The 22097-nt window shown below is 45.2% G+C and overlaps 2 protein-coding genes and 1 long non-coding RNA gene across 9 annotated transcripts in view; 2 read left to right on the forward strand and 1 right to left on the reverse strand.

The window, feature by feature from the left end:
• Positions 1-9012, forward strand: part of znf609a (zinc finger protein 609a) — a 56432-nt gene extending 47420 nt beyond the window's left edge. Inside the window, exon 10 of the transcript XR_006006885.1 lies at positions 8975-9012. The gene's annotated coding sequence lies outside the window, so the exon portion shown is untranslated. The remainder of the gene's footprint in view (positions 1-8974) is intronic.
• Positions 26-20787, forward strand: LOC121607487 (GRAM domain-containing protein 2A). The gene is made up of 12 exons (XM_041938316.1): positions 26-142; positions 7144-7266; positions 12750-12807; positions 14952-15024; positions 15268-15371; positions 15706-15804; positions 16215-16286; positions 16427-16486; positions 17385-17520; positions 17660-17753; positions 18250-18351; positions 18897-20787. The coding sequence occupies exons 2-12, from the start codon at positions 7160-7162 to the stop codon at positions 18943-18945; spliced, it is 954 nt and encodes a 317-aa protein (XP_041794250.1). The 5' UTR covers positions 26-142; positions 7144-7159; the 3' UTR covers positions 18946-20787.
• On the reverse strand, positions 16433-21869 carry LOC121607488. Of its 7 annotated transcripts, none has more exons than XR_006006887.1 (7): positions 21813-21869; positions 21620-21728; positions 20656-20744; positions 18988-19089; positions 17886-18340; positions 17710-17751; positions 16433-17534 (listed from the first exon to the last, which is right to left on the reverse strand). It is a non-coding gene; the product is annotated as an uncharacterized LOC121607488 (long non-coding RNA). The 7 variants fall into 7 exon arrangements; XR_006006889.1 differs by having other exon boundaries at positions 17705-17751; XR_006006886.1 differs by lacking the exon at positions 17710-17751.
• Between the last annotated feature and the right edge of the window lie 228 nt (positions 21870-22097).

A 22097-nucleotide genomic window follows, 5' to 3' on the forward strand; every position in this document is an offset into this window, starting at 1 on the left:
TGTGAACCTGACACAGCTGGTCCAGCAGCAGAGGCAGCAGCGGCAGCTCCGCGGCGGTCGGTCGGTCGGTCGGTCGGTCACCGGACAGACAGTCCCTTCTGTACATCAGCGGACCTGAATGAAGACCGCATGGTGCAGTGAGGTGAGAACAGGTGTTTTCTGAACCTGTGAGTGTTTGTGAGGACTCGCTGCTGATGCCATCACTGTAGTACTGCTGCTACCTCTTAAAAACTGCAAGTATTATTACTGTAATCTATTACTTGTCGCAGCGGTATTATTATTGCTTCTAGAGGTATTATGAAGTCTGTCAGTAGTATTAGTCGCAGTACTGGCTGTAGTAGTTTTGATTGTAGCAGTAATATTGGGATATTAAGGTAATTGTGTCAGTATTGTAAGTAGATGCTCTCAGGGGTGGAAAGTAATTAAGTACAACTAAGTTCACTCACGTACTCGAGTAGCTCAGGGGCAAATATTGTACTTTGTACTCGACTACATTTATCTGACAGCTTTAGTTATTGGTTCCTTTAATTTGTAACATATGATACATTTCTGAAAAATAGATTAGGGATTACAGATTACAGTGTGTTTAGTTACTGAGGCTGATTGGAGCTGCTCAGGCTGGAGCTCTGTTGTTATTTACTTTCACAATATTAATTATTATTATAAAGATAGAGTTGTAACAAACTAACGGGGAAAAAAGGAAGTGGTCATTTATTGAAATACCTTGAGGACAGTAAATATTACTTTGATAGTACTTTCACTTTGGATATCTGAAGTTCTTTTTGCTGCTAGTTGCTGCTGTACTTTCACTCCAGTAGAATTGGTGGTATTGCTATTACAGGTGGTGGTTCTGTGCAGCTGATGGTTCTTTACAGCTGATGTTCTCTGCAGCTGGTGGTTCTTTACAGCTGATGTTCTCTGCAGCTGGTGGTTCTTTACAGCTGATGGTTCTGTGCAGCTGATGGTTCTGTACAGCTGATGGTTCTGTGCAGCTGATGGTTCTGTACAGCTGATGGTTCTATGCAGCTGATGGTTCTGTGCAGCTGGTGGTTCTTTACAGCTGGTGGTTCTGTGCAGGTGATGGTTCTTTACAGCTGGTGGTTCTCTGCAGCTGGTGGTTCAGTACAGCTGGTGGTTCTTTACAGCTGGTGGTTCCGTGCAGCTGGTGGTTCTTTACAGCTGGTGGTTCTCTGCTTTGTCTCAGCTGCAGTCGTTAACATGCAGCGCTCGGCCTCTATCCGCTCCAGCACCTCTGAATATGTGTGTTTTGGCTCGGCCCTCGCTGTGTTTTCTGGTTTCTGGTGTTTGATCGGAGGCTCTCGGGCGTTCCAGCACCACAAACACAACACCGCTTTGAGTGAGGAGCTGCAGAACCAGGCGGCCTCCCGGAACAACACACAGTCCTCCAACCAGAGACGCTTTTCACCTCCTTCACAGCTCAGTCGCCTGGATAATTCCTCAGTGTTATTGTCTCTCTGAATTTCTCCCAGCATGACATATTCAACGTCCACAGCTGTTAATTAACCACGTACCAGACTTTAGTTTCAAGGATATCTGGTTTTCATAGATTTGTGAGGAGTTTTTAAAGATTTAAAGATAGGAAGGCAGAAAGTACTGAGAGATGACAGACATGATGATATAAAATAACACCAGATTTCTGAATTAAAAACTTCCATCCTTCACTTTCCTGAAGGATGGAAGGATGAAGTATTCAGATCCTTTGCTGCAGTAAAAGTACTAATACACACTGTGAAAATACCCCTCTACAAGTCCTGCATTCAAAACCTTACTGAAGAAAAAGTATCTAAGTATTATCAGCAGATTGTACTTAAAGTACTTAAAGTGTTCCTGTCAGTGTTTCTCATCATCTCTGATGTTTGTGGATTAATATTCCTGCTGCATTAATGCTGCATTTTACTGCTGGAGATGTTTCAGGTTGAGCTCATTTGAACTACTTTATATCCTGTTGGCTGGTTTAATCTGCAGCGATGCATCATATTCTATAAGATCATCATGTGTTTGTCCTGTGAGAACCTCGTATCTCAGAAAAACAGCCTGTTTTCAGCTTTGTGACGATGCATTTCCATCTGATCCAAGAGGCTTTTTAAATAGTTTATTTAGCTGAAGAAGGTTACTCAGTAACATTCCACCTCTGCATTGCTGTGCTGTTGTCCTGAGGTGGGCAGCAGGTGGTGTCCTGTTTGAGCAGGGGTGAAGGAGGTGAGGATGAGTTATGGTTTTAGAGGAATATGATTTTCCTGTTGTTTGCATACGTTGTTGAAGAGGATGCTGCTGTGGTGGAGACGGTCGGACCGGCAGGAAGATGCTAATTGTCTGGTTTCAGGCTCAGCAGGCGGATGAAGCCACAGCGTCAGATAAGACTGGAGTTATCAGTGAAGAAGATCTGTGAGTGTTTGAAAGCTCCTCCTCTGCTGTTACACTGCTGTAGTACTTTGATTATGAAGTATTCAACATCATCTCAATATATTTTACTTAAAGAAGTTACAAAAGAAAAACCAGAAGATCGTCTTTGACTTTGACTGAAGGTCCACTTCCTCCAGAGCTTTCAGCCACACCGCAGCGTCTTCATCAAGGCTTTGTTCTGTTAACATTCAGGAACCCAGTTTAACAACACTCTGCCAACCCTCTGACTCAGTTTAACCGTGGAACCACCAGGAACTTTGTTTTGCAGCAGAAGTTGAACACACAGGTTGCAGGAACTCACTGATGGCAACGAATGAACGACAGCAATCAGTTGGAATATGAGTAAATACATTTTGAATCAGGCTGTCGTGGTGAAGGTCACACGTGTTTTCTCTGTGGTGGACCAGTGTTGTGGTGGTTCAGGATATTTCCTGGAGAGACCCAAGGAAGACCCAGAACTCACTGGAGGGTACAGGTACCCCAACCCAGAACACAAGACCCAGAACTCCAACCGCATGAGGAGCTGGAGGAGGCTGCATGCTGGCAGCTTCCGCTCTACTAATGTGTTTGCAAGTGTTAGCATTAGCATTAGCATGCTCACACACTAAAGTAAGATGGTGAACATGGTAAACTTTACACTTGCTAAACATGAGCTTGTTAGCATTGTCTTTGTGAGCATGTTAGCATGCTGCTGTTAGCATTTGGCTGAGTCTAAGTGCACAGAACTGCTAACATTGATTGAACACCTCCTCCCTGACTGATTAACTGATGATTTATTAGTGATTGTTGGATGAAGCTGAAAATGTTTCTTGAACAGTGTTGGAGCAACTTTCAGTGCAGTCAGACCCCTGCAGACATTATGGGATGTCAGCCTCATCGTCCTCTCAGTTAGATGTTGAGCGTGTGACCTGATGCCTGACAGCAAGAAGTCGAACCACAGCTGAAGATCTCAAGTGTTCCCATTACAGCAAACAGCCTGCGTCTCCCCGAGGAGCTGCCTGATTTAATCAGCCTGGTGAGACTCCTTCGAGAGGAGACCAACAGACATCTCCATGGAAACCAAGGCGAGGGGGGAGAGACGGCAACGTGTGTGAGGATCATGCCTGTCGCCATGGTAACTGTGATAGAAACGTGTGTGCAGGTGGAATCCGTCACCTGCTCATGTTGTCGCATCTCATTATTTTCTGCTAAAATATTCAGACTTTGTGCAGGTGAAGATTTTTCCTCATTTGGCTTCCAGAAAGCAAACGTTTGAGCTTCAGTCTAACGATACAAACCGAGGAGGGGAGCCTATGCAGACGCTTTTCATCGCCTGGACGTCGATATGTGCGAGTGTTTGCCGTGAGTCCACCGCTCGTCTCACGTGAAGGAAGATACCGACATGTGAGAGTGATGATGAAACATCAGCTGAAGCCTGAAGCAGACAGGATCAGGTACTAATCAGAACCAATGATCTGCACTGAAGTGATTCCTGCACCTCCACACAGCCAGCAAGTACAAGTACAGTATGAGGTACAGTATGTAGTACACCATGAGGTACAGTATGAGGTACAGCATGAAGTACAGTATGAGGTACAGTATGAAGTACAGTATGAAGTACAGTATGAAGTACAGCATGCAGTACAGTATGAGGTACACCATGCAGTACAGTATGAGGTACACCATGCAGTACAGTATGAGGTAGAGCCTGAAGAACAATATGAAGTACAATGCGTACTGTCACTGTCTGCAGAAACTCATTGAACTGATGGTCACACCATATGTTAGCTCCTCAAGAACCTCAAGAAACAAATGTTTTTTTCATTGGTTGAGGAAGTATTCAGACCTGTTACCAAAGTAAAAGTATGAATACCACACTGTGAAAGAACTCTTAAATGTGCAACAAGAATGTGAAGTGATTTCCGTCTGTCGATCACTTTTTATTGTCAATATGTGAACGGGTTGTAGCTTAAAAACTGAAACCGTCCAGACTTCCCTGCTGGTCTGCCTAATGCCTGCAGCATTAGCTGACGTTAGCTTACAAACGGAGGCCGCTAACATCAACTAACAACCGGCACCACAACACAAAGTCCAAAGTCACGTTAACATTACTGCAAAGCAATGTATATATTGTGATATTGTGGTTTTAGCTGGTGACTGTTAGCTTACATTAACTTGCTTGCTAATTGCTAGATAGCTAATGATGCAAAATAACATCAGTGTCTTGACTGGACATTGTCAGCCAGTTCCACACTCCAGGGCTGATCTGGCTGCTTAACTGCTAGCTTAGCATCTGCACATTACTTTATCAGCTAATATTGAGAGGCAACCCACACCATATCCAACATTGCTAAGTTACAGCTATCTGGCTAACCTTAGCTTGCTTGCTAGCACTATTGCTAACAACAGGATGCTGACTGCAGTTTACTGAATGGCCACCTTTGTCATTGACACATGTCTGATAGTTACACATAGTACCTTTAAGTTAAAGTATCCAAGTATAATCTATAAATGTTCTTTGGTACTGTTGGAGCTGGTTGAGCTTCATTTGACTCTATTTTGTATCAGACTGCAACTAATGATTCTTTTCATTCTGGATCAATCTGCTGATTATTTCCTCCATTAATTGGTCGGTTGTTTGTGTGTGTTTAAAATGCTTAAAATCAGTTAATTGATTATTATTGTGTGTGTGTGTGAGTGTGTGTGTTTCATGTGACATGTGTTTGTGTGCAGCCTGTTCATAACAAATGTATCTGGCAGCTCGAACGTCCTGTAGAAAGCATGAAGTCCTCAGGAATCCTCAGATCTGGCTTCAGTCTCCCACACAGTGAGCTACTGTGGACACTTTAATTCTGACATGAATACTTGTTCATGTTTACTTCAGGTAAAATCTGAAAGCAGGACTTTAATTTCTAACGCAGTTCCTGATGTTAAAGGGATGTTTTGGATAAATAATGAAAATAAAAATGGCCACATGTTGTTACTCGGTCAGATTAACCAAATGTAGGTTGAAACTGGAGTGAGCAGAACCTGATTCGACGGTTAAACCGTGCTCTCAGATTGCTGTGGTCTGACTCTCAGAGGTCACAGACCAGCAGCATGCAAAGCAGTTTCTGACACACAAACAGCCTCACAGTCAAGAAATCAGTGCTGTTTGTGTTCCTCGTTGATCCAGTACTGAGAGAAATCCTGTAAACTGGAGTGACTGGAGGAAATCAGGTTGATCGGCGTGAGGATTCGACCTCACTCGCTGTTAGAAAGCTGCGTTTCTGTTCTAAACTCACTTGACATGGAGACGAGGAGCAAAACACTTGATCTGAACAGCCTCTTTTCATGCTGTTGCCATGGCAACAGAGGAGAGGACATCCTCTGTGTGTGTGTGTGTGTGTGTGTGTGTGTGCGTGTGACGTGTGTATGTGTGAGTCTCAGAGGATCGGTGAGCGTCGTCAGATCAAAGTATTCCTCCGACCAATCAGACTCTGACAGAGAACGCAGTAGCTCTAATGATAGATCTGTAGTACCCAACCATAGTCCTGATCCAGCACTCAGTCTAGTACCAGTCACATTAGTGATAAACCCAGGAGCAGCTGTACAGTCATAGTACTGTGATAGATGGATAACACTTTATTAATCTCACAATGGAGAAATTGTGTGGGGGGGGGGCAAACAGTATTGGAAGGTGCAAATAAGAACAATGTAATTGTGCAAATAGATAACAACACAAATATTTAAAAAAATAAAATATCAGGTATCCTGTGTACAGTGAATTTAAGAAAACAGAAAAAGTGTTTTGCTTAGCAATAATATAACTACGGCAAAGAGTATAAAAATAAAAAGTGATGCTGTTAGTATCATTCACCCAGCCTCATGTGTCACCCCCCCCCCCAGCCAGAAACAGCTGTTATATCTGTCTCCTCAAACCTACCAGACTCCATTGACAAAGTAGTAATTTTACCCTGCAGCTCATCATTAAAAACACTTCATTCAAACCCGCCAGAAACAAAATAAAACCTCCTGTTAGTCTTCTTTAATTCTCTCGAGTCAGATGTGAAAATACACTGTTTTAGTGACGTATGCAGCCTGGCTTACACTCACATACATTCATGTGCACTCATGTACACTCACGTACACTCACATGCACTCAGATATACTCACATGCACTCATGTACACTCACATGCACTCACCTGGTGCTGGACCAGCTACCAAAACATATAACAGATTATTATACAGCATAACAGCAACTCCAGGTCAGAAGGACTGTCAGTTATAGTAATGATCAGCTAGTATTAACAGCAGTGGTAGAATGTAAAGCAGTACATTTACTGTACAAGTACTGGACTTTAGAGCTGAACTCGTTTGTTTAAGCAGCAGTTAAAGTGAAGTGTGTGTGTGTGTGTGTGTGTGTGTGTGTGTGTGTGTGTGTGTGTGTGTTGCTCCTCTCGGCCAGATGTCAGGTGAGAGAAGGTGTGTGTGTGTTACCTTCATGGAACAAAGTGTTTGTGTGTTTGATATCTCTGCTTCTTCTCCAGCTCACTGCATGTTGGTGTCACCTCTATATTTAGAGCCTGTTATCTGATGGTGCTCCACGCCTCCGCCTGCTGCTGCTGCAGGTCGATTCTTCTCCGTCTTTAGAACTGTGCTGAAGGTGGTTCGTTCGCTTCAAACGGCACGTTGTGATGCAGAGACCGAGATCTGTCAGAAAATCTAATTCTGTTCTTTAATGTTGTTCTGCCCTCCAGACTGTTCAGGCCAGTAATGATGATGTCAGAGAATTTGGAGCAGAGTGATGATGTCAGCGTCCTCCCCCCCCATGAGGTGGAGCCCCCCAGGGAGGAGGACGGACACTGCCCCCTGCCCTTCAGGTGAGATACTACAGAACAGAGTAAACTATCGGGGTTTCAGGAATGGTGGGGTATCACAGAAAGAAAATCACCTGTTTGATCAGCTGTTTGATCAGCTGTTCGATCAGCTGTTTAGCCTGTAGCTTAATGTGCTAATTAATTGTAATTAATATGCCTTACTTTAATTACAGCTGGACTTCTGTCCACAAATAGATTATTCTGTCTGGGACATAATCATGTTTTAAGTTTTTTAACCACAGCCTCCATGATGCTCTGGGGGGTGTAAACAGGAAGTATGGTGTTACCATGGCGTCAGTGAGTAAGCTGAGCCTCCTTTCATCACCTGTATTTGTTTACATTTAGTTGGCTAATTTAGTTAACCTGCATTAGTTGTTAGCAGCTCCTGTTAGCTGCTCCTGTTAGTAGCTCCTGAAAGCTACTTATGTTAGCAGCTCCTGTTAGCTGCTCCTGTTAGCTACCACTGTTCGCAGCCCCTATTGGCTGCTCCTGATAGCTACCCCTGTTAGCAGCTCCTGTTAGCTGCTGCTGTTATCAGCTCCTGTTAGCAGCTCCTGTCAGCAGCTCTTGATAGCTGCCCCTGTTAGCTGCCCCTGTTAGCAGCTCCTGATAGCTGCTCCTGTTAGCAGCCACTGTTAGCTGCTCCTGATAGCAGCTCCTGTTAGCTGTTCCTGATAGCAGCTCCTGATAGCTGCTCCTGTTAGCTGCTCCTGTTAGCTGCTCCTGTTAGCTGCCCGATATAGCTGCTCCTGTCAGCAGCTCCTGTTAGCTGCACCTGTTAGCAGCTCCTGCTAGCTGCCCAATATAGCTGTTCCTGATAGCAGCGCCTGATAGCAGTTCCCGTTATCAGCTCCTGTTAGCAGCTCCTGTTAGCTGCTCCTGATACCTGCTCCTGATAGCTGCTTCTGTTAGCAGCTACTGATAGCTGCCCCTGTTAGCAGCTCCTGATAGCTGCTTCTGTTAGCTGCTCCTGTTAGCAGCTCCTGTTAGCAGCTCCTGTTAGCTGCCCGATATAGCTGCTCCTGATAGCTGCTTCTGTTAGCAGCCACTGTTAGCTGCTTTAAGAAGAATTTAAGAATCGCTGCTTCATGTCAGTGTGTTCAGCAGTTTTTGATGTTTTCTTTAAAGTATCTGAATCACCTGCTGAGCTGCGTGTCACAGCCGCCGCTGATCAGCCGCCAGTCAGCCAAACTACATTAACTTCCTGTCGTCTGTAGAACTGTTCAGGCTGCAGGTGGAAACCTCCTCACAGCTGGAGACCAGATGAATCCAGATGTTGAGGACAAACAGAAGCGTCCACATGGCGTGCTGCTGCAGGACGGCTGGTGGACACTCAGTTGCACATGATGCAGTGTGAACACACACAATCCACTTTCAGATCCTCCCCCTCCTAATCAGCCAACTCCCTCATTAGTCCTGACAAAGTGTGTGTGTGTGTGTGTGTGTGTGTGTGTTTGTGTGTGTGTGTGTTGAGATGAAAGCCGAGGAGACGTGCAGGATAGACAATACAGAGAGGGAAAGCCTCAGTGTGTCTCACTGCTCTGTTATTCCTGTCACGTACAAAACAAGCTGCAGAATTAGACAGTGTGTGTGTGTGTGTGTGTGTGTGTGTGTGTGTGTGTGTGTGTGTGTGTGTGTGTGTTTTCCTGCAGCACGTGCACTCAGCTCACGTTTCCAGGCAGCAGAGCTCAGAGGGGCTGATGGGAAGGAGGTGTGTGTGTGTGTGTGTGTGTGTGTGTGTGTGTGTGTGTGTGTGTGTGTGTGTGTGTGTGTGTGTGTGTGTGTGTGTGCGTGCGTGCGTGTGCATGTGCATGTGCGTGTGTGTGAAGCTTTAATTCACTTCTGCTGACAGGGAGCAAATGTTCCCTTCAAACCTACAAACCGCCACTCGCTGCAGGACGCAGCAGATTTCTAACGGCGTCGTTTCGTGCAGATTTCGGTTCTTTTCATCATAATTTTAATAAACCGTCACTGAATTTTAGTTGAACTGAATTCATTTTGTTTTGGGAAAGAGTCTGACATATATTCATGCTGCTTCTTCACTGCTTTTATCTGAACAGCTTTAGTGACTAAAGATGTCACAAATTAAACTACCCAACAATGTATACAAGTACAGCTGAAATGATGAGTCCATTCATCAATTAATGGATTGACAGAAAATGATGATTGTTGGAGAGATTTTTGCTGTAAAATCATTTGATGTTTGAGCTTCAGATGTTTGATTTGCTGCTTTTCCTCTGAATGATCTGAATGTGTTTGTAATAATGTGGAGCTTTGGACTAAACAAACACTGTGAAGGCGTCACTTTGGCCTCATCGTCACCACATTTCTCACTATTTTCACAATGTTTCCAAACCAATCGATCGATTAATGGAGGAAATAATCAGCAGATTGATCCAGAATGAAAAGAATCATTAGTTAAAATGAAGCTCAACCAGCTCCAACAGTAAAATCCTGCTTTGACATGAACGACTGAGTCACAGTAATCTGATGAGGTCAGATAGAACAGGAGTCACAGGGACGTTTTACTGCACTCAGTACTGTCGAGTACATTTACTGATTATACTGACATACTTTTACTGAAGTAACAGTTTCAGTGCAGATCTTTAACTTGTAACAGAGTATTTGTACAATGTGGTACTAGTACTTTTACTGAAGTACAGGACCTGAATACTTCCTCCAGCTCTGTGATGGTGCACTAACAACAATAATCTGAAATGTTCAGTTTGTGAACGCAGCCTGTTTCTCTGCCCCAGTTTCTCCATTCAGGCTCAAACAGTTTGCATAATTAGTTCTTTTATCTCTCTCTCTCTCTCTCTCTGTGTGTGTGTGTGTGTGTGTGTGTGTGTGTGTGTGTGTGGTGTGTGTGTGTGAGAAAACCATGTCTGCCTCCCAGTTGCTCTTGTGGACAATCACTCCTTTCACACACACTGAACGCCACTGTACCAAGTTGGAACCAGTGGCTGATGGGAACTTTCACTTTCTTTTTCAATAAAAATAACACAATAATAATAATAATAATAATAATAATAATAATAATAATAATAATAATAATCATCATCATCATAATAATCATAAAAAGCTTTTGGCTGATGAGCTGCTGGTCGTCTTGTTTTGAGCTTCGGTTGTTTGTCGTTTTGCATGGACTTCGTGTTGATTTGCCTCCTCCTCCGTAACCATCATCCATGAAGGCTGTGTGAACTGGTCTGTGGTCTCATTTACATCCAGATCACCACGAGGAAACCGTGTGATTAACGTGAGCACCGTGTGATGATGTGACCGCTGCACAGTCTGCAGACGTGACTGAAGAACTGACTTCTGGCTTCTCGTTTTCGTCAAACTTTGATGAAGAGGGGGTCAAAGTGAGGAGGGCTGTTGAGTCTCCTCAGTCTCTTCAGTCTTCATGTTGTTCTGCCGTCTGTCCTGTAGAGAGTCTGTATCACAGCAGCCGGCAAATACTACAAATACATGAACGAATACTTTCGTCATGTCTACAGTACGAATAACCAGAGCTGGAATGTAATCAACTGCATTTACTCAAGTACGGGAAGTAAGGGATGCCGTCAAGCTGAAGAAGGAGTCCTATCGGGCGTGGCTGGTTCGTGGGACTCCTGAGGCAGCTGACGGGTACCAAATGGCCCGGGTGGTTGTGGAAGCAAAAACTCGGGTATAGGAAAAGTTCAGGGAGGCCATGGAGGAGCATTATCGGTCGGCCACAAAGGGATTCTGGCAAACCGTCCGGCGCCTCAGAAGGGGGAAGCAATACCCTACCAATACTGTTTACAGTGGAGGTGGGGAGCTGTTGACTTCGACTGGGGATATTGTCGGGCGGTGGAAAGAATACTTAGAGGATCTCCTCAATCCCATTGCCACGCCTTCCGTAGAGAAAGCAGGGGCTGGGGACCCAGAGGTTGGCTCATCCATCACACGGGCTGAGGTCACCGAGGTAGTTCGGAAGCTCCTCTGTGGCAAGGCAGCAGGGGTGGATGAGATCCGCCCTGAGTACCTCAAGTTGTAGGGCTGTCTTGGCTGACACACCTCTGCAACAGCGCGTGGCAGTTGGGGACAGTGCCCCTTGATTGGCAGACCGGGGTGGTGGTCCCTCTATTTAAGAAGGGGGGCCGGAGGGTGTGCTCCAAATACTCTAACTCCCTGCTAAAGTCTATTCCAGGGTACCGGAGAGGAGAATTTGGCCAATAGTCGAACCTCGGATTCAGGAGGAACATTGCTGTTTTTGTCCTGGTCGTGGAACACTGGACCAGCTCTACACCCTCTGCAACGGTTCGTGGGAGTTTGCCCAACCAGTTCACATGTGTTTTGTTGACTCGGAGAAGGCATTCGACCGTCTCCCTCATGGCATTATGTGGGAGGTGGTTCAGGAGTATGGAGTCCGGGGCCCTCTACTACGGGCCGGTCTCTATATGACAGGAGCAGGAGCTTGGTTCGCATTGCCGGCAGTAAATCAGACTTCCCAGTGCATGTTGGACCCCGGCAGGGCTGCCCTTTGTCACCGGTTCTGTTCATTATTTTTATGGACAGAATTTCTAGGCACAGCCAAGGGCCGGAGGAAGTCTGGTTTGGGGACCACAGGATCTCATCTCTGCTTTTTGCAGATGATGTTGTCCTGTTGGCTTCTTCGTACCAGGACCTCCAGCATGTGTTGGGGCGGTTTGCAGGTGGTTTGGGGTGGTTTGCAGCCAAGTGCGAAGCGGCTGGGATGAGAATCAGCACCTCCAAGTCCGAGGCCATGGCTCTCGACCGGAAAAAGGTGGCTTGCCCCCTCTGGGTTGGAGGAGAGCTCCTGCCTCAATCGGTGGAGTTCAACTATCTTGGGGTCTTATTCACGAGTGAGGGAAGGATGGAGCGTGGGATTGACAGGCGGATCAGTGTGCGGCAGCAGTAATGCGGTCGTTGTACCGGTCCGTCATGGTGAAGAATGAGCTGAGCCGAAAGGCAAAGCTCTGGATTTACCCGTCAGTCGTTCCTACCCTTGCCTATGGTCATGACCCAAGGTTCATGACCATGGGTGAGGGTAGGAACAGCTCCGGGGAAGATCCAGGACACGCTGGAGGGATGCTTGGCTGGCCTGGGAACACCTTGGGGTCCCCCCAGAACAGCTGGAGGAAGTGTCTGGGGAGAGGGAAGTCTGGGAGAAGGCATCCGGATAAGCGGAAGAAAATGGATGGATGGATGCACAAATACATTGACTCTGTTTCTGTAATCCACTGTAGTTTTTCTCTATTAGGTGAAAAACATTTCACACAAATGTTTCATTTGAGCTCTTAAACTGATTCTTAAAGCAACAGAAGCATTTCCAGCTCAAAGCTTTCGACAGCAGCACTCATCTTCACTGCTGGTGCTGTTCTCAGCTGCTGCAGTGACCCAGTTCTCTGCAGAAACTCCACTTTCCATCTGGTTTGACAGACTGATCGAATGAGGTGTGATGTCATGTGATCTGACATGATGTCATGTGATGTGTCCCGTAGGCTGCAGCTGATCGACGACCTGTCCTACGAGGATGTGAAGAAGTGTTACAGAGGATCAGTAAGTCCTTCGGCCGGCAGCACAGTGTGAACAACAACAACCCTGCTGAGCTCTCAGCTCACCACACCTACAGATACATGTGGCTGCAGTAAGACCACACACACACACACACACATCCCTGACCGTGTTCCCATGGAGACGAGACACACGCCGGAAACTTCTGCAGAGACTTAAAGAAAGATTTGAAAGGACTCCTGCTGGTCTGTCGGCATCTCTGGACAAATAGCTGCAGAGTTGTGTGTGTGTGTGTGTGTGTGTGTGTGTGTGTGTGTGTGTGTGTGTGTGTGTGTGTGTGTGTGTGTGTGTGTTAGTAGTCACACACATGTATTGCAGCTTGTGACACTTTCTGCCACTAACCAATGGAGGAATATTTCTGTCGTCAGCAGCTGCAGCATTGTGGAGTCGGGCTTCTCTCTGATTGCATGTGTGTTTTTTGAGGGAATATCGTTGAAATAATGACATGAGACGTGTTAACAGATGTAAATCATTTCTTTTACTGAACTTCTTACAAGTCAGAGCCACAAACGTTGACCCAAATTTTCAGCCTGGCTTCAGAAGCGTCAGGCGTGGAGCTGCTGCTGCTGTTTTCTGTTGTTTTAGTCTTTGTTGTTTCAGACAGGAACAGGAAGGCAGGAAGTCACTGTCTGACAGAGAGTAAAGACACACAGGTGTATTTAGATGATGTAGCGTCTGACCTGCATATCAGGAACCAAAACAATACTGAGGCACAATGTTCCACCAAGTAGAGCTTTAGTTTGCAGTCAGCTGTGGTGGAACAAGTATTCAGATCCTTCAGTAAAAGTACAAATACAACAGTGAAAAAATACCCCATTACAAGTAAAAGTCCCACAGTCAAGGTCATAGTTATACAGTGATATAGTAGATAATATATAGTGATGTGGGTATGTTTTAAAGGCAGGATAGACTGCAGAGAGCAGCATGTACTGGCTCTTTAAGTCTGTGGCGAAGTAGCGATCATGTATATAAGACGAGGCGGGGGCCGGACTGTGGAGGAGCTGTATGATGAGATGCAATGCAGAATCCGCAGGCAGGAACAACATGTTGGTATCTGAAGCTTTCTGGCTTCTGTCTGTAGTCTGAGTAGTTTTGACCAATCACATGTGATCTTTGGAGGTGTGCAGGTAAACAGTCCATGTGGAAAACATTGGCTGACATGGAATCCTGGAACCTGACAATTTATCTTTTTAAAAATGTGTATCTGCATTCATGTGCAGATATTTGTTCATAGCGATTAGCCCAAATGTCGTCTGGATGTTGCTTATCAGACTCACAGAGGAAGTCAGAGGCTAATGTAACATAAATCATCACCATCGATGATAGCCGCTGGGTCCTGAGGTTAATGAGGAGTCTGGAACTAATAAGATTGTATCATCTGCATAGAAATTGACATTGAAGCACTGAATCTATTGGTGTTATTTCTTTATTTATGAATTGAACTCTGGCAGTTGTAAACATGAATTAACACATTTGCAGATAATTAATAGATCAACCTGTTGTTCACTAAGCTCCACCCCCTCAGTTACTGATGCTACACCTGTTAAACTCTGCACACGTTCAGTTTATAACAGCAGCTGATTTATCATCAAACGTCTTCCTGATTGTTCACATGATGATTCTTTGATTTCAGACAGAAGTAAACAAAAACATCTTGATGATTGTTAGCTGAAATAACAGCTTTCGCTAACAGAGTTCATCAGCGGCAGTTAGCAACCAGAAGCTAATGCTAACACTACCGACAAAACCTTGTTGAAGTGTCTTAAATTTTCACAGACATACATGATATCATGCTTTCAGACTGAGGCTAAAGCTAACAGGTCCAGGCACAAGTCATCAGTGTCATTTGATGATGATGATGATGATGATGAGGATGATGGAGAAGACATGAAAGTAAAGGAGCAGCATCGTTCTTGTATTGCAGTGTAGAGGCAGTTAGCCCTATTATTATTATTAATGTTGTTGTTCTGTCTGATGGAGCGTCATCAGCATCAGTTCTACCTGTTATTATCTTTGTACTCAGATCTATTCTTTTATTGATTTGAACCGACTGACTGCAGCTAAGTGACATGAAATGATACCGATTGATTCCAGAAACACGAACAGCTGAATCTCTGCTGCCTCCACAGACTGTCAGCAAGTACAACTCTCAGTACCACAAACTGTTCCAGACCGTCCCCAAAGAGGAGATCCTGATGAAAGGTAAGGCACAGGACAGATGTTTGACACAGCTGTTTAAACTTAGATTATCTCTGGTGTTCGCTCACATCTTCTCGTTGTTGTTTCCACTGGAAGTAAGATGCTTTTATTTGTTTGCAGCTTCTGCTGAAAACATTCGATCATCGATGATGGAAGCTTAACGCTGACTGAAGTACAGTACTCGAGTAAATGTACTTGGTTACATTCCAGTGTTTTCTGTGTCCCTGCTCTCTTCTTCTTCTGCAGTTTATTCGTGTGCGTTGTTGAGAGACATCCTGCTGCAGGGGCGACTCTACATCTCCAGGAACTGGTTGTGTTTCTACGCTAACCTGTTTGGTAAAGACATCAAGGTAAGCGAAGAAGCCGCCGCTCCGCCTCGACCAGCCGCCACTCTGAGTCGAGTTGATTTAAAAACACATTTCTCGTTTTCACTTACTGATTTCAGTTTGGTGAAACCTGGATCTGGTTCTTGTCTGGAAACAGAGTCATGTAGTCATTGTTTATTCTGCTGGTCCGGAGTCCAGGTGTAAGGTCACCTCACCTCGGTATCAAAAAAGTGCAGCTGCTGCGGTGTGACTTGTGAAACAGCTGTTTTCCAGGTGCAGTCTGTGGTCTGACCAGCAGGTGGCAGCAGGAAGCGTTTGCTGTGACTCTCAGACCAGAACGTTTGTCGTTCATGTGCAGGTGTGTATACCTGTGGTGTCGGTCCGGCTGGTGAAGAAACACAAGACGGCCGGCCTGGTGCCAAACGGTCTGGCTATCACCATGGATACCGGACAGAAGGTACCACACAGGACAAGTACACAGCAGAGATACACACCAGTACACACAACTACTCAACTGTCAGTACTGACAGAGTCACAGACAGCTTAACACTCACTGAGACCATCACTGGTGTCTGTACTACAACCTGTCTGTCTGTCTGTGTCTATACTACACCCTGTCTGTCTGTGTCTGTGCTACAATCTATCTGTCTGTCTCTGTGCAATATGACCTGTCTGTACTACAACCTGTCTGTGTCTCTGCTATAACCTGTCTGTGTCTGAGCTACACTCTGTCTCTGTGCAATATAACCTGTCTGTACTACGTGTCTGTCTTGACTATAACCTGTCTGTACTACAACCTGTCTGTCTTGACTATAACCTGTTGTACTATAACTTGTCTCCGTCCCTCGTCCGTCTGTCTGTGTGCAGTACGTGTTTGTGTCCCTTCTGTCCAGAGACAGCGTCTACGACGTTCTCAGGAGGATCTGCACTCACCTGCAGGTTTGTGTTTCTTCTTTTGATTCCTCTGATAAACAGATGACAGGAAGTGATTCATGAATGAAACGACACTTATTCCTGTTCATGTTGTGGAATCTGTTCTTTATTCCAGTTTCAGGCTGACCTCCTGTTTCTGTTTGTAGGTGAACGGGAAGAGTCTGAGTCTGAAGCAGTACCTGGAGGAACCCAGCTCTCTTTCCATGGTAACGTCCCGTTTAAGGACACTTCCTGTCAGTCAGCTGCGTGAGCTGAGTTATGCAACCTTTGTGCTTGTGGACACATTTTGGTTTATATCAACAAAGTATGAAGACTTGAGTCCTGATCTGGATCACAGACAGCTGAAACATGTTGTGTTAGATCTGAGTCACCGGTGAAACGGGCTTAGTGGAATACCAGGAGCTGTTGTTTTTGTCCTGTGGTGACCCGCTGCGACCCCATCATGCTCCTGGATAAGAGGCTTTCCTCACGTCGCCTTCAGGTTCTGTCTGAAATACCAAAACTGTGAGCTGAAGACACATGACCAGCTCAGCTTTAAACTGTGACAGTACGTCACTGTTAGCCTCCAGTTCTTTTTATCAAATCTCAGATCCAAACCAAAATGCTCGTGTTCGTCTCTTAATACTGTCCTCCTACTTAATACTTCCTGTCTGTGGCTCTCAGCTCGTTGGTTCCTACTGAACACGTAAATCTTCAAAAACTCCTCACAAATAATTAGTTTCATGTTTAAAAGCTTCATTAATTAGTAGAAAACGTAGTTTCGGACAAACAGGAGGAAATAGAGCATCTGTTGGACTATTTTCTGTGGTGGATGAATCCACATTTGGTGCTGCAGTGAGGGTGCAGCAGGACGTGTGGTGATGAAGGACCAACAGTGAGGCTCACTGATGAGTTTTAATGGTTTCTGGATCATAAGATACATGAAGCTTTATAACACACTGCTTTGAGTCTGAATGTGAAGAAAAATGTAGAATATCAAACTTAAACTTTACAAGCGTCTCACTTTACTGTTTGTAGGACGTCTGTTCTATCACAGCGCTGCACATCATGAATACTCCTCTAACGAACACCACGGTAAGTCTGAGCGTCTCCTCTCTCCATCAGGACGAGTATCCCGAGGTGTTGAAGTGGAGGCGGAAGCCGTCGCTCCCCGCCGTCTCCTCCTCCCTCCCGGACCTGCTGGGAAACTCCTCCCCCGGCCTCACTGCAGACACGCCCTTCAGCACACACACGCTCACCGGTAGGCCCGCCCACCTGTCAATCAAAAGTTGACAGGAAATCAGATACAGATGCTGAGATACTTAATGCAGTGTGTGTGTGTGTGTGTGTGTGTGTGTGTGTGTGTGTGTGTGTGTGTGTGTGTGTGTGTGTGTGTGTAGACAGCAGTTTAGAAACAGAGAAGATCCTGCTAACAGAGCCAGTACCTGACCTGGGTCACATGGAGTACCAGCTGCTCAAACTCTTCATCCTACTGTGAGTCCAGAACACCCAGAAACACACACACACACACACACACACACACACACACACACAGAACAGTGTGTGTGTTCATTCAAGCGTATCAGTCGTGTTATTCTGTCTTCTTCCAGTCTGACAAACAGCTACCTGTTAACTGATCACTGTTGGTCTGTGCTGCCACCTGCTGGTGATGACCTGCATGAGCAGCGCTGCAGTCTCACTTTAAAGGTCGATTCAAGCACATAATCCTGAAGGAAAATCAGGGACAGACGCTGAGACACTGACATCAAGCATCAAACCAAAGACCGCAGACAGAGACTGAGACGTTTTTAATACGAGGACGCTTTAACCTTCGTCTTGCTGCTGTTCTCATGATTTCTGTTTCCTGTTAACTTCAGAAACAGACGCTGACGTTAATGTGGGTCCAAAGTTTGTCGCAACAAAATGTTCTTGTAGCTCAAAGTGGACACATCTGTTGATCACGGTCTCTCTCTACCTGTCTGTCTCTCAGTGTCTTCCTGTTGGTCCTGTCGTCCTGCTATCTGGCCTTCAGAGTTTGTCGTCTGGAGCAGCAGCTGAGCTTCCTGAGCAGCCAGCCGACGCTGAGAGAGAGGTACACACACACACACACACACAGACACGCACGCACACACGCACGCACACACACATACGCACGCATGAGCACAACCATGCGCGCGCACAAACACGCACACAAGCACAAGCGCGCGCACGCACACGTGCAGACACACACACACACACAGCATTTGGGAAAATGATTATTTATTTTTCACTTGAGTGAGATGTTTAGATGGATGTCAAGCTTAGCTTAGCACAGCTTAGCACAAAGCGCGGAAGCAGAGGCAAATGACCAGCTTTGTCCAAACACACCTACAGCTCGCTGATGAACATATTATATCTTGTTTCCCCTGCTTCCAGTCTTTATGCTAAGCTAGGCTAACCTCATCCTGATTCCTGACTGTTGCACTTTTTACCGCACTACATTTATTTGACACGGATCACACGGGCGCTGTAGAGATCACCTGCCTTACAAACAGAAACAGACATGGAGCTGCAGGATCTCAATCTACGTTTAGTTTAACTGAACCATTCAAAACCCAGCGCATAGAATACAAAGCAGCCTCTTGTTTCTGTTTCCAGGTGTGGAGAGGTGCCCTGCTGGCTGGCCAATCAGAGGACAGGAACCTGATGCTGAAGCCAATCAGGGACTATAGAAGAAACCTGCACTTACATAGACTTCCCACTAGGGGGCGGCGGTGAGCGGAGGCAGCTCTCAGGAGCACACAGACAACTGCAGCAGCCGTCAGCAGATGAACTCTGACCCCGCTGCGACCTGGTTACCGTAGAAATGTCACAATAGTCAACAAACAGTAAACTGAACTTTGACCTCTGAGGATGCAGCGTTTAAGTGGACATGCAGAGGTCACGTAGAGGTCAGAGAGAGAAATGACAACATGCTGTAACATAACTGAGAGGTGGACTGAAAACGGTGTGTGTGTGTGTGTGTGTGTGTGTGTTGGCTTGGGGAAGCTGCTGGTTCCCGTGTGTTGTTCCTCACCATCTTGACTCGATCTCAGAGTGACTGAGCACAGAAACACGAGACTCTCCTGCAGACTGAAGCCGTCTTTCAGGTCGAACAGCAGTTTCAATTATTTCACTTCAGTTTCTGACAAATCTGATTTTTTTTGTGGCTCTAAATACTACAGCACCCATGAGGCTCAGCTGCTGTTGCTATGGAGACAAAACCAGTCAGAGGCGTGATCAAAGTGTTACTGAATTTATCCAAAATGAACACTGAAGTCTGTTTCTCAGCAGTGAAATCTTTAGCTTCCACTCACTGTTTCTGTGAAGCTCTGTGATTGGATGTTTGTTGGTGAAAAGCACCATGGGAGTTGTAGTCGACTTCTCTCCTTCAGGTTTTATCAAAGAATCAGATATTTCCTAGGCAGCTGTTCATGTTTTGTTGTGATGAATCAACCAGCTGAGCTTCACGCCCATCAGACCTTAAGAAAAACTGTCACCTGCAGGTCTTATCCAGACTACGTCTCAGACCCGAGACCTGAGACAAAATCCAGCTCTAGATCTGTGATCGAACCCATCACAGTGCCTCGCCTGCTGCCCCTGATGCTATGACATGTTCAGCTAATGTTAGCTTTGTCAGTTCAGTTAGCAACACGACAGCTACACCTGGCAGCTAGCGGGTGTAAATATTTAGTAACAAGAACCTCAGGTAAACGCTGACGTTAGCTCGAAGCTAACTCTGAACAGCTGCTGCAGAGGCTCCGTTTTCTGACCGACGTGAAACTGTGATTGTTGACTCATCGGCACAAAAGATGAACAGCTGTGATGGAAAATACCTGCTTCTTTGATAAAAAGCCAGAGTCGATGGAACAGGTGTACTACAACTCCCAGAAACACCCTCAGCTTGTGTTGCTGCAGCTCTGCTTTCCGAGTAGAGACAGATAAAAATCCTCTTTCTCAAAAACAAAGTTCAGATATTTGTTTGATCGTCTGGAACCTGCAGCTCCGCCATTTTCATTCATATCTCACCTGACAGAGTTTTTAAGAACAGTTACTATCAAAGGAGTTAAGAGTTAAGATCTACAAAGTGCCAGAATTCAGATATCACCTGTAAAAACAATCAAAATAACTCAGATCAGTTTAACTGCTGCCTTAAACTCACAATGTAGCATCTGACACCGTTTTAATGAGTTCCTGCGTGAATTCAAACCATTTCCAACTAAAGCGTCAATGTTTCTGTGAATCAAACTTCCCTAAATGTGAACATGGATCCTTCTGCAGCATCAAGAAGACTGTTTTTTAAAATAAATTTTGTTTTCTGTGCCAAATCAGTGAGCTAATGTGTGTGTGAGTCCTGATGAAGGAGGTGAGGACTCACCTGAGCTGGACTCACGCAGTCTGGGAGAGGAGACGCCGCGAGGCGCGAGCTCCGTGTTTCCCTTTCAGCTCTCACATACTGTCGTTCTGCTGTAACACAACATCACTAATAAACACGTTCCAGTCTGCTGCTTTGTGACGAGCTGTGATTAAAGAAACATTCTGAGAGGATGAAGTTGACGTTAGTCTTCCTCTCAGGACCGTCAGGCTTCCTGTCTGTGGCTCTCAGCTCGATGGTTCCTGCTGGAGACTTCAATCCTCACAAATATTTGGTCTCATGTCTGAAATCAGGGTTGACTTTTTGTTTTCATGCCACTCGTTTACTCGATTACATGTATCTGACAGCTTTAGTTACCAGTTACTTTACAAATGAACAAAGTTTATAAAGTCTCAGAAAACAAAACAGAATAGATTGTTATAAATTAAACAGTTTATACACGTACAGATGAAACCATTAATCAATTAGTGGATTAACAGAAAATGAATGATCATCTGTTGATGATGGTTTGAGAGATTTTTGCTGTAAAATCATTTGATGTTTGATCTTCAGATGTTTGATTTGCTGCTTTTCCTCTGAATGATCTGAATGTGTTTGTAATAATGTGGAGCTTTGGACTAAACAAACACTGTGAAGGCGTCACTTTGGCCTCATCGTCACCACATTTCTCACTATTTTCACAATGTTTCCAAACCAATCGATCGATTAATGGAGGAAATAATCAGCAGATTGATCCAGAATGAAAAGAATCATTAGTTAAAATGAAGCTCAACCAGCTCCAACAGTAAAATCCTGCTTTGACATGAACGACTGAGTCACAGTAATCTGATGAGATCAGACAGAACAGAACAGTCACAGGGACATTTTACTGCACTCAGTACTGTCGAGTACATTTACTGATTATACTGATGTACTATTCCACAGTGTGAGGTGGTTGTCGTTGAAGATTAAAGAATGAAACACTCACCAACAGACAACTTCAGAGACGACTGGGATCAGACTGGAAGCTGTGGTCTGTAAACTCAACGAGCTCCAAACAGTCGTTTAACCTCAGACGATCGATGTACAGAAGTCGACTGCGGGGTCGAAGAAAGCTGTGACTCAGACGTTTTTAGTTTTATCTTAAAGAGCTGTGTGAGGATAACATCCCGAGTCTTTACCTGCCTGCTGCGTGGACCTGAACGATTCTCTGGAAAGCTACAGACGACAGTGACTCATACAAACAGCAGTAAATGAGTCACTTCTCTGAAACACCACATGGGGGCACTGCAGCAGCCGCTTTGAATCTCGGCAGCAACCTGAGTCTGGATGTTACTCAAAGTGTTTGAAACTGTTCCCATATTCAAATATCGATCCATCAATCAATAAATCTCTCTCTGTCTACCCACCTATTAATCTAACACAAGTGAACTAACGTCCAGTGTTTCTCCAGCTGCCCCTCAGAT

The sequence above is a fragment of the Chelmon rostratus genome, chromosome 6, assembly GCF_017976325.1.
Source record: "Chelmon rostratus isolate fCheRos1 chromosome 6, fCheRos1.pri, whole genome shotgun sequence".
Lineage (NCBI taxonomy): Eukaryota > Metazoa > Chordata > Actinopteri > Chaetodontiformes > Chaetodontidae > Chelmon > Chelmon rostratus.

Excerpts from the sequence above, each read along its gene's own strand:
- LOC121607487 (XM_041938316.1), top strand. The coding sequence starts at position 7,160 with ATGATGATGTCAGAGAATTTGGAGCAGAGTGATGATGTCAGCGTCCTC. Across the intron at positions 16,287-16,426 it reads GGATCTGCACTCACCTGCAG|GTGAACGGGAAGAGTCTGAG; the intron begins GTTTGTGTTTCT and ends TTCTGTTTGTAG. Across the intron at positions 17,521-17,659 it reads CAGCACACACACGCTCACCG|ACAGCAGTTTAGAAACAGAG; the intron begins GTAGGCCCGCCC and ends GTGTGTGTGTAG.